At 39.1% G+C, this 12,504-nt stretch overlaps 2 protein-coding genes across 9 annotated transcripts in view; one reads left to right on the top strand and one right to left on the bottom strand.

Annotated features, from left to right (window-relative positions):
- The window catches only part of IMMP2L (inner mitochondrial membrane peptidase subunit 2), a 594,331-nt gene that overhangs the window by 244,414 nt on the left and 337,413 nt on the right, over positions 1 to 12,504 (top strand). The gene's annotated exons all lie outside the window — the stretch shown is intronic.
- Positions 1,172 to 12,504, bottom strand: part of LRRN3 (leucine rich repeat neuronal 3) — a 58,185-nt gene continuing 46,852 nt past the window's right edge. The window contains exon 2 of the mRNA XM_042467990.1: positions 1,172 to 4,770. Coding sequence (XP_042323924.1) covers positions 2,279 to 4,405 — 2,127 coding nt within the window. The 5' untranslated portion in view covers positions 4,406 to 4,770 and the 3' untranslated portion in view covers positions 1,172 to 2,278. The remainder of the gene's footprint in view (positions 4,771 to 12,504) is intronic.

Genomic DNA, 12,504 nt, shown 5'->3' with positions numbered 1-12,504 from the left:
AGAAGAGGACGTGGAAGCATGAAAAAGTACTATGGCTCTGTATAAATGACACTGCTGCTCAGCTTCTGAACTGTCCTAAACCTGAACATACGTACTAGTCCAGACTATAAATAGTACCTTGGACACCACCCTGGGCAGGTGATGAGAGATGGCAGAGACACACATTAGCACACTGAATTTTTTTAGTGAATGGTCTGCTGGTGATTCAGTGAACCCATGACATAGTATTGTACTCTTTTAACCTTTGGAGTCTGATCTGAGCCACACATCTCCCTAGTAAAGATAAAGCTTCTGCCATACTACTCATTCACACACTTATTATTCTGTGTGTCTTTAAAACTTTGTGGTCTGAAGCAGAGGCCTAGTGGTTCACCAATTCACTCAGGATGCATGATTGATTGTCCTTCAAATTACATAACTGGTTCAGTATACAGTGGCTAACAAGTCCACACTATACTGACTGATGCCCTTAATTTCTTAGTATTTTCTTTGGATTGTTTTTATTTTCTGAAACTCTCTGTTTTCACTGGTCTGCAGAATTTTACTTCTATTATTTTTTTATATGCCTGTGTTCTGAGGCTTTCCCCCAAAAACTATTAGAATTATATCAGAAGAATCAAGCATTGTTTAAGGTCATGCATGAATTATTGGGGATTCTTCCTTCAATGTGATTCATTTGCAAATTGACCACATACTTCTATCTGGCTTCTCTCTTTGAGATAAGTGTGTGTGAAGTACCCTGTTAGATCAGATCAAAGCCTTATCCAGTCCAGCATCAACTGATGTGTCAGAGAATATTACAGGCCAGTTACAACAAAGTTTAAGACAGGATAAAGACATTTCAGTTAATCTCCAGAATGGCTCAAAAGCAGCAGTCTAAAACAGGGATGCAAATCATGCGGTTCTCCACATGTTGAACTTCAGTTTCATTAATCCCAGTCACTGGCTATGTCAGCTAAAGTTGCATGATTCCCATCTCAGACTGAAGTCTGTCTCTATGTAAACATTATGACCCAACTGAGTGAGTGTTGAACTTCAGTGTCAGTAATGCGATTTCAGACTTCTACTGGACCATAGCTTTGGATTGGTTTGCCATGCCTTAGTTTCTAGTTCAGCATTTCAGTACATGAAATAGGAATAAGTGGAGAGTTGTTAGATGGACTAGGGTTTTAAAATACATGACTCATGAAAAATACTACACAAGATAGACAAATGTTTCTGAAAATGCACCTTAAATCTAGAATCAGGGACATGATTATTTTATTGTACATTGAGAAAACTGATCTTATTCCTCAACTAGTGAGAAACATGTGTTCTTTTTCTATCTTTCTACATGCATACTTGGGAAAGAATTGCATTGTTTGGAACATAAAACAAATGAATATACTTTTCCCTGGCTAGGGAAGGTTTGGCTGTCCAGAACTTCAGTCTTCATCACACTTTGGACTTGACCAAAGTCCAATCAAAGAGCAATTGTAAGAACAGTAATCAGTTTTCCAGTCCTGTACATCTTCACAGGGAAGAATGTGTATATTACGCAGACATTAAAATTCATAGGGTAAATCCAATTGATTCTAAACCTTGTCAATATAAAATGAACTCTAAATCTGACCAACATGAATTGAACTTGTTAATTACAACTAAATTAATTTATGTTGATTTTAGTGTTTCTACTTTAGACAGGACAGACATTGGATTTAACCATATATGATGCGGAGTAAGTCCCTGAAATATTTCTTTAGAAAGAAAGCAATCCAAACTATTTTGGTTGTAATCAAAAATTGTATTTTTCCCCATAAAAAAGTTTCACATACTCACGGTGTCTACTCTACAGAATGTATCCATTTCATTACACCACGCATCAATTCTAGTTTTATTGGTTCACTGCAAAAGCTCGTGGCTAATGTGTGTCATACAACACAGGAGAGGGGCATTACTCCGTCCCACTATTCCTACATTTAATTAAAAAAACAACAAATACAGAAAATTTTCTCATCTACTTGCACTGTTTCGACAGTATTGAGTGCCTCTTAGATTATAAGAAGTCACACTATAAAGTCCTAGAAAACAATTTGGTTGGCACAGAGCTCTTCAAAGATAGGTGTTTTGTTTTTTAAAAAATACCACACTGGTAATTTTTTTGTATTTGTAGCCACCACCATCAGCCAAACACAAGTTTTGATTTTTAGAGAGGGTTTCTTTTTTGCCTTTTTATTGAGCACAGTTATAGTCTTGTGCATCCCCAGTTTAAAACACCAACTTTAGTAATGCAGATAGTTCATGACATGTTTGGAGGAACCCCTATAACTGTTGCTTGGACTTCGAGTGCTGTGCTTTTCTCTTTGCCAGTATCCCAAAGACTGATTAGAGGAGGGTAAAGCTCACTGAAAGAAAAAGGTTGTTTCTTCAGGTACTGCCTGAAATAGCTGTGTCCAGCATCACAGTTCATTTCGTGGAAGATGCAACTGAAGAGAGACAATACACAAAGAAATCCCAAAAGAATACCAAGGCAAGCAAGAAACGTGGTGATGTTGATTTTCTCATAATTTGTCACTGCTGGATCCAATTCTTTTGTGGTGACATTGATGCATTGTTTTGCATCCTGCAACTGAACAGTGGGGATGTCCATACAAATTTTATATTCCGTTGATGGAGTAAGATGTGTAAAATTGTAGACCTTTATATGGGATGGGATTCGAGCACTCCGTGATGCTAGAGAGTTTCCATTTGTTGGAAAAGCAATCCATCTGATGGCAGATTTCACAATTTTAGAATGGGCTTTCCAAGACAGTAGGATGGAATGAGATTGCACATTTTCTACATTGATAGACAAAGATTTATGGTCATCCTGGGGGGAAGAACCATCCACATTAATCATAATGGATTTTAAATCTGCACCAACTAAATTAGTTGCTATGCATGTGTATAGGCCACTTTCTTTTTGCGTTATATCACTGATATCTAGTGTGCCTTCTGAATGAACATAGTATTTCAGGGAAATAGTGTTGGGCAAAAGCTTATGTCCTGATGGAGTTATCCAATACACTTCAGGTTCTGGTTCTGCAGTTGCTCGGCAGTGTAGGGATATATAGCTGCCTGTTTCTAAATTTAGTTTTGAGGGGAAACTTTCTGGGGCTATCAGTGGAAGGCAAATTTCCATCATTTCCCTGAAATGAACCTTCCTCACATTCTGGCCTTGAAATTCAGGAGGATCCACACAAAATAAGGATTCTGGTTCCATGAATCGAATGCTGGTTTTATTCATATTAATCCATCGGATGACACAGTCACATCGGATTGGGTTGCTATGTATGCTGATTTCCTTGAGATTAGGCAAGGACTCAATTGTACTACGGTACAGGGCACTAAGTGCGTTACTGTTCAGCATGAGAGATTCCAGCCGAGGAAGTCGGTAGAATGCATTTGGATGTATGTATGATAATCTAGGGTTATTGGTTGCTTCTATTTTTCTCAAATCTGGCAGATTGTCAACAGCCAGATTATCGATAGATATCAGTTCAGGCATGTTATTAATTCCCAATTCTTTGAGGTGTATCATATTGCTGAAATCCCCTCTTTGTATTCTGTTAATAGGGTTCTTGTTTAGATCCAAAAACTTCAGATTTGTAGCCTTCTGAAGAGCAGTATGGGGCACTTTAACTAATCTGTTGTCATAAAAAGAAATGCTTTCTAAATTGTCAAGTCCAGCAAAGGCATTATCTGGTATTTCTGTAAGATTTATGCCTGCTAAAACCAGGCTCCGCAGATTGATAAGGGGCTTAAAGTTCATATCTTCGATTCTGATGATTGGATTTTCTCCAATCATAAGGATCTCCAGATGAGGAATAGCTTCAAACCACTTCCTGTTGATCAGTTGCAGACTATTTGAATTGAGATGGAGTCTAAGAAGATTATCAAGGCCCGTGAAGGCTCCTGGTGCAATTGTGGAAAGCTGGTTGTGGTTAACATAGAGCTCTTGGAGGTTGCTCAGTCCAGAGAGACATTTGTCAGGCAACTCTGTAAGTTTATTTTCCTCCAGGTAGACTGAAAGAAGCTGGGGTATCTTGCGAAGTTCAATATTAGCCACTGAGGACAAACTGTTCTGAGATAAATCCAAACCCGTGAGGTTTACTGGAAATTCTTTTGTGTATTCAATTTTTTTAATGTTGTTTGCCTGTAGAAGTAAAACCTGTGTATTAGCAGGCAGTTGGGCTGGAAAAGCAGAGAGGCCTACATCATTGCAGTCCACTGTCCAAGCTTCCATGTATATAGATCTTGGAGTAAACCATGGTCTTATCTCACACATACATGACTGTGGGCAGTCTGCTCTTTTATCTACAGCATGTACTAGTGCAATTATTGTTAGACCAAGTATAAGGTGAATTTTGAGTGAGATGTCCTTCATCTTAGCTCAGTATTCTTGAAAAGTAATTGGCCCTTAATGATTGCACAATTACAGTTTTTAAGTTCAGGAGGAATTGGTCATTTGATAAGCCAAGCACTTGCATTTGTCAAATAGTGTATGCTGAAGAAAAACAAAATCCCTCTCGTTCTTGGAGATAAGTTACCGCCTTGCAATCACTTTGCCCAGTCAGAAGAGGCATATTGAGGAATGATAGTGTTCTCTTGACAAGGATAGATGGCAAAATGTGTTTGAAACTGAAGTCCATCTAGATGCTTGTAGAGAAGGAATTGAATCACTTTATATTGTAGTATTCACTTTAGATTCCATGATGTTTTCTGTCATTTTCAATGTGTTGAAAAAGATACCTGCAGTACAAAGGAAGAAAACAATTAATATATGCTATTGGGGAGGGGAAAGGGAGAAACATAGACAAAAATACTTTTTTAAGGTTAAAAACATACAGTATTGCCTATTGCAGCTGATATTTATGTATGTCATTTGAGGATTGGTCCTAAAAATCTGTGTTGCCATATTAGTATAAAAGTCTGTTGTTTGGAAAAGTAGTGCCAATGCGGTAATAGAATTTGTACATTTATATGTGTGTGCATGTGAGTGTGTATGTTTGTGAGTGTGTGTAAGGGAGGAGACAGTAGGAAGTGTGCAAACATGTATACATGTACATGTTAATAAGGTTGAGTCCAAAATGATTGCGACTAGAGGTCTTATGGATTTTTTTGGATTTTTGAATATTTGTGTATACATAATGAGATATCCTGGAGATGGGACCCAAATTTAAACATGAAATTCATTTATGTTTTGCATGCACCTAACACACATAGCCTTAAAGCAATTTTATACACAGGTATTTTTTAATAATTTTGTGCATGAAACAAAGTTTGTGTACACTGAACCATCAAAAAGCAAAGGTGTCACTATGTCAGCCACCAGTTTGGGCAATGTTGGATTCTGGAATATTTTGGATTTTGGAATTCAGGATAAGGGAGATGCAGCTTGTATGGGATTGCCTCTTCAAATGACTTTTACAAGTAACATGCCTAAAAATGTTTTCATATATATCTACTCAGCCACACTGAATTAAATCATTCTTTCCCCTAGGTAAGATTGCACAGAATTAGAGCCATAGAGTTACAGCTTATCTTGAATTGTCTGTGCATGTAGAATAGTGAATTGAGATCTACTGGATCCACTGCACTGGCATTTTTGTACTACCATAGGATACATTTATTGTGGGATAGAAAGTAGGCTGACGGTGAAATATCAACTTAATTTTTGTAATTTGTATATCATTTTCTGATCATTTTGTTGTAAGCAGTTTTGAAATCCATGTGATGGAAAAGCTGTATATAAATGTAAATAAATACTTGCATAATTGGCAGTAATGCCAGTAAAATAATTGGTGTGGATTTCAGGTAATGTTTGAAAATTTTCTCCTTAATAACTGCAGAGAAAGTGTTTGGTGGAAATTATAATTAAGGAGCTTTATCAGAAAGAACATGAGTATGTATACTACCCTCATGGCCTACCTTGTGATTTGCTTGTCTATGGTTTAGGAAACAGAAGTCCAGATTATGTATTGGGGAAAACTATTTCCATAGTTTTATGAAGGGTGTTTGTAGGAATCCATGGAAAAGGGATGTGAAGCACCCTGCTGATTGAAAGTATGTAAGTCATTTAACTTGACTTGCAAATGTTCATGCTAAACGCTCTGTACACAAATACATAGCACATAGTGCATGTCTTTTCAAGTAGTCACACTATTTTCCACCTCTTGGTCTTTAACCCCTTACATTAACACACAATGGTGGCAGCGTTGTTTTCAAATTATGGGATAAAGTCAGTGCTCCCTTGACACTGATACATATATTTTAAGATATTGCTGGTTGGGGAAAGAATGGGCAGAAAGCAGTGTCTCCTTTCCAATATATACATCATATAAAAGTCTGGACCAAAATCTGATTTGGCTCCTTTCCTTCATTTGTTGGCATTGAAGCCTTATCTAGTAAACTGGCTTACGACTTTCAGATAACTATTAGGTATTCTGCCAGCAAGGAACGTTATCTGAAATGAACACTACTGATGTCAGCAGGAGATTCATATTAAGGTTTTTCGAAGCTACCTGTGTTTTTAAACATTTTATTTTATATTCCTTTTACATCCATTATGTACCAGATAGTTTGTAGTTGCTCTTGTTTCTTTTTGTACATATACTCTTACAGCTACATATGTGTAGACATACATCCACTGGATGTGGCTTTCACCATTTTTAGTATTACAGTAGTACTGATACATTATATTTCTGTGACATTTCAATGTATTAAAGGTAGAGTGGATGAACTATATCGCAGTTCTGACTGACAACCCATAACAGCTGTGGCCATATTAGAGAATGGGGCTGAAGCTATGAAATTATGACTTGTACAGATCACTAAGATGAAATTTGGACCACAGACATGCAAGCTTACCGCACACACATAAAACTTATTGGCCACAAGTTAATAAGGAATCCTTTTTAAGTTCTTAAGACCAAAATCTCCAGATCTTTTGATCTCTTGTTGTTAGTAATTTCAATGGGACTACATTGGAGAAAGTACTTTGGGATGTAGATTTACATGTATGTTGCCTTTCAGTGTAGAGCTTGAATACAACGAAGAAATTTAACTTGTAATAAATAAATAAAACACAAAACTTAAATTTAAGTGATGATGACCACATGATCATTCCAACTTGTTTTATGGGACTCCCCCCCCCCTTGTCTCCTTCCACCTTGCTTCATGCTTTTTCTTGGTAACATTTCTAAAAATCCAAAAATATCATCCTATAGCACAATTAATATTAATGCAATAGATATGCATATGCATATCTGGATTGTGAGTCCAGAAGTACTAACCAGGGCTAGTGAGTAAGAGTTTCAAATGTGCTGACCCAAACACACTTAGAACCCCACTTCAGGCTTTTCATAGAACATTCAAAGATTTCTTTTTGGGGAACAAGATGGTGAAACTTCCACATGTAGACTGCAGTCCTATGCATTTTTTATGTATACCTCAAAGCCAACTTTACACAGGTAGCCTAAGATTTCAGCCTGGATATTCCAAGCCTTCCTCTGACACTCTAATGGCCATGCTTACTATACTCTGCTCATGTGGTATTGCCTTATTGCAGCTTAGATGTAATTCATTTTCACTCAACAATGGGGACATCTTACTAGGATTTATAGGATTGTATTGGTAATCTCACACTCACTTTTAAATGACCATAGGTGCATAATAATAATAAATAATAAATCATTTATTTGTAGCCCGCTTTTCCTGGGTAGATCAAAGCGGGTAACATGGTTGTATACAATATACAAATTGTAACAACAATCAATCAATACATCAATATAAAAACAATTAAAACAATTAAACAATTAAAACAAGGTTAAAAAAATACAAGCTAAAACATACAGACTAGCTGACTCAAAAGTGCATGTGCAGTGTACAGATAACAGATGTTACAATGTCTGGGGAAAGGCTTGTTCGAAGAGGAAGGTTTTTAACCTCTTCCTAAATTAGTCAAGGGAGGTGACTGAGCGGAGCTCGCCTGGAAGAGAGTTCCAGAGCTGCGGGGCCGAGATAGAATACGCCCTCTGAGCAGTTGCAGCATATTTTGTGTCTGGAACCCTCAACAGTTGCTTCCCGGCTGATCTGAGAGCGCGGGGCGGATTGTATGGGGAGAGGCGGTCCTCCAAGTACCCTGGGCCCAAGCCATTTAGGGCTTTATAGATTATAACCAACACCTTGTATTGCACCCGGAAGCGAATAGGCAGCCAATGTAGATCTTTCAAGACAAGTGTTATGTGGCTGGTCCTGGAGGATCCAGTGACCAGTTTTGCTGCCATGCATGGCAATGGCAAGCCTAAGTACCAATGATCTTTGAAGCTAAGCTGGATCAGCCCTGGGTTAGTACTTCGATAGGAGACTGCCAACAAATCCCAGCTGCGGTAGACTATATTTCATAGGAAGGAACTGGCAAAATCACCTCAGAATGTTACCTGCTTACACACACACACACACACACACACACACACACCAATTTGAGGACACACACACCTTTTTAATTTATAGTCTTAATGATTATAAATAAAATGAACAGACAATGTATGACAAACATGCAAAGGAAACATTCTGCTGTTTTGAAGTTTTGTAATGTGCTTTTACAGTGGTAGGCCAATTCATTTGCAATTCAAAGTATCATGGGTACAAAGTAATGTAATCAAAATATAATCCATTCCATGAACGTAGGTATTCTTCAGCTTTGCAGTGTGTGTATGTGTGTGTGAATAGGGACCTTATCCATAAGTAATTAATTAAACTCTGTCAGTAGGTTTCTGTAATCTTGAACAGATATGGGAATCATGTGGCCCATAAGATGCTGATGGACTATTAACTCCCAGCAAGCTCTAGATAGCATAGACCCTGTTTCCACCCGTTCTAACACCATCCTGTTTGGACAATGTGCATCCCATACCCTGGTTCTGGTGTGAGCAGATTGGACAACGTTTGTGATGCTCCACATCAGAAGCGGGATATAACACATTTAAAACAGTATTCAAAAATATACCTGTTACTCTGGGACAATCCAGAACCTACCGTTCCCACACTGTGGTGGTTGTTTGCACAGGTCTCCCACTGAACCACCTGGCTCATCCACAACTGCTGTGGGTTGCTCATTTTGATGTCAGAACGAGGTGCCCAGCCATGTGATCAAGACTGGGCATCTCGTTTTGACTTCAGAAATGAGCAAACCATGGTGGTGGCAGATGTGCTGGGTGGCTCAGCTAGACACCCAAGTAGACAGCAGCAACAGCAGCATGAGAATGGAAGGCCAGGTAATGGGGGTTGGGGCAGCTGTGGTACAAGATACTATGGGCTCACCCCAAAATATCCTGGCCTGTGCAGACAAGGCCATAATCAGTGGTGGAGGATGGTGGAAGTTGGAATTAAACAAAATCTGGAGAGTTACTCCCACCCTGGATCTAAAAATTACAATTGTCTTGTAATTTCCACCTAAACATTAGTAAGAACTTCCTAACAATAAGAGTTGTTCAACAATGGAACACACTCCCTCAGAGAGTGTTTGGATCTTCTTCTTTGGAGTTTTTTAAACAGAGGCTAGATGGCCATCTCTTGGGGTGGTTAGATTGTGTTTTCCTGCATGGCAGGGGATTGGACTGGATGGCCCTTAAGGTCTTTTCCAGCTCTATGATTCTATGATTCTTATCCCCACTGTTGTTGGATATGAAGTTAATACATATTTTACTCCAACTTGAAAGATAAGGTAATTGTTCTTTTGTTTATTCCTCTAATATTTTTAACTTTGGTCTGATGGTGCTTACCAGAAAGGGATACAAGCAACTGGATCTAACCCTCTTGGATGAGAATTGTGTCTGTTAGGAAAATACCAAACCAGTGCAAAATTACAGACTTTTTTTGACTCCAAACTGAAGGAACTCCTGGAAATGTCCCTATCTGTATGCTATGAAAATCTCTTAGATTGGTCCCTGGGTCCTCAGTGCCAAATGAAACCATCTAGTGGGAATTACACAGGGGCTGGTGAGTTCTCTTTGGCCATGGAGCTAGAGCAAGCTAACTAGTCCACAACAAACTCTGGGTAGGCTCATACTACTGGCCATCTATCAGGGATGCTTTGATTCAGAGTTCCTGCATGGCAGGGGGTTGGACTGGATGGCCCTTGTGTTCTCTACAATTCTATGATTCTATGATTCTACTGTTGTTGGAGGTGGTGTTTTGTGAAGTAACAAAATTCCTAATTAACAGTGTTATCCTACTCCACATGACATGATGGGTAGAAAGAAGAACCCTGATTGGCAGAGCATCGTGGACTATATATATATATATATTCCCCTCTGACACTTCTGGGATTGATTTTTTAACTATGAATGTAGTGCACATAAGCATGACAGTTAGACAAGATTTCTCTATTTAAGGTGAAGCAAGGGTGTGGATAAATGAATATTTTGCATTTAATTTCACAGAAAGAGAAACAGAGAGGGAGTTAATTTCATTCCCTTTCAAAGGTCCAAATATCAGAATGAAATATTGATAAAGAGAGTGCTTCATTTTTTAATGAGAAAGACATTTTACACACATTTCCTAATGCTTAGTAAGAGTATAAGTTTATATACAGGTGAAACAGAGACATCTTAGCATATATGGGAAGATTCCTTGTTAAAAGATAATGTGCCTTGGGCAAAGAATCTCTGTGGTACCACTACCTGCCAGGTATGTCTGGCATGCTGAAGAATGATCAAGCTTCTCATTTTCTTGCTGTCTGGCATTTAAGACATTTCTGGCTTAATATATAGTGTGATTCAGTATACAGATGGTTTTATACTAAAGCAACTGAACTGTATTATTCTATTCACTTTATGTATACCCACTCACTCACACAGAGTTTCTGGATTTAATTTGTCATCATCTGGCATGGCCAGGAAATGTGGCTAGGACTGGTGAAGCAGATCAGCCCCAGTTTGGAGCTTGCTTTTCAGTTGTGTGTCTTGTGACAAAGTAAGTGGGTTCCAAGTTGGCACACAGTTCAGTAACAAGGAAAGCTTGGTTTGGCCATTATCTGGGGGATATGATGGGCTTGGCTGTGCAATATATGTGCCTTCCTTTTACTGTCTGCACTCATCTGTTTTACAATACCTCACTACGCTGTTATGGCATTATTGCTATGTGCCTTCAAGTAATTTCTGACTTATGATGAGCCTGTCACAGAGTTTTCTTGGCAAGATTTGTTCAGAGGTGGTTAGTGTTTGCCTTCCCATGAGGCTGAGAGCATGTGACTTGTCCAAGGTCACCCCATGGGTTTTATGGCTGAGTTGGAACTGAACCCTGGTCTCCAGAGTTCATAGTCCAACACTCAAACCATTATACCACATTGGCTCTCTAAATGCTGCAGCCAGATTGGTCACTGGAACCTTAGGGTCAGACCATATAACACCCGTTTTAAGATCTCTTCACTGGCTGCCAATTAGCTTCTGGGCTCAATATAAAGTGTTGGTTATTACCTATAAAGCCCTATATGGCTTGGGCCCGAGTTACTTGAGGGAACGCCTCTTCCTACACAATCCGCCTCGCATCCTCAGAACTTCGGGGAAGTACATATTGGAGTACCCTAAGGTGAGACTAGAATCAACTCACCAAAGATCCTTCACAGCGGTTGCTCCAAATTACTGGAATAAACTTCCGGAAGAGATTTGCCTTAGTTCCACCTTGGACATTTTCAAAAAATCTTTGAAAACACATCTCTTCCGTTTAGCATATCCTCCTGACTCTTCTTGAGAAACTACCTCCTCACAGAAGTTATTTCAAGATGCTGGATCACAATTAGATTAAAATATTTAAAACTGTTTATACGATGTTTTTAAGATGCTATTTTACTCTGTACTGTATTTTACTCTGTATTGTAATGAATATTTGATGTTGTGAACCGCTTTGATCACCTTGGAAAGGCGGTATATAAATAAAGTTTTTATTATTATTATTATACCACTGTTAGTCCACTTCTTCTGCTATGGCTTCCTCCTGGTGCATTCTGGGGGGGGGGAGGTTGTAACTCTCTGAGAATTCTACATGTCCTTCCCTAAACTGCAAATCCCAGGATTCCAAAGGAGGCATCTGTAGCCAATAAGTGGAATAATAGAACTATATCAAATTAGTGCAATATTTTTCGTAATAGCTGTTTTTGCCCATTCTCAGTCTGACTATATTAGCGACAAAGGCGTGGTACAGAGCACCAAAAGAGGCGCCTCCCTGGCACCTCTCTTTGTTCCGCAGGAGTGCCGCAGCAACAAATTGTGCGGTGCTGCTGCGGAGAAAAAAAGGAGTGCCTGGATGTGGTTCCTTTTTGCGGTGCCGCTGCGACAACGCAAAGCGCCAGAGATGGTGCAATGATGTCGCAGCTGTGCCGCCCCATTTGGAAGCGGCGCAGCTAAGACATCATCACTATGCACCCTGTCTGGTGGGCACGCTGCAGCTGCGGCGCATCCATGACATGCGGGGGCTGCTGGGCGT

Source organism: Sceloporus undulatus, chromosome 5 (assembly GCF_019175285.1).
Source record: "Sceloporus undulatus isolate JIND9_A2432 ecotype Alabama chromosome 5, SceUnd_v1.1, whole genome shotgun sequence".
Lineage (NCBI taxonomy): Eukaryota > Metazoa > Chordata > Lepidosauria > Squamata > Phrynosomatidae > Sceloporus > Sceloporus undulatus.
The sequence above is the reverse complement of the archived record's forward strand: the minus strand, read 5'-3'. Positions and strand labels throughout refer to the sequence as shown.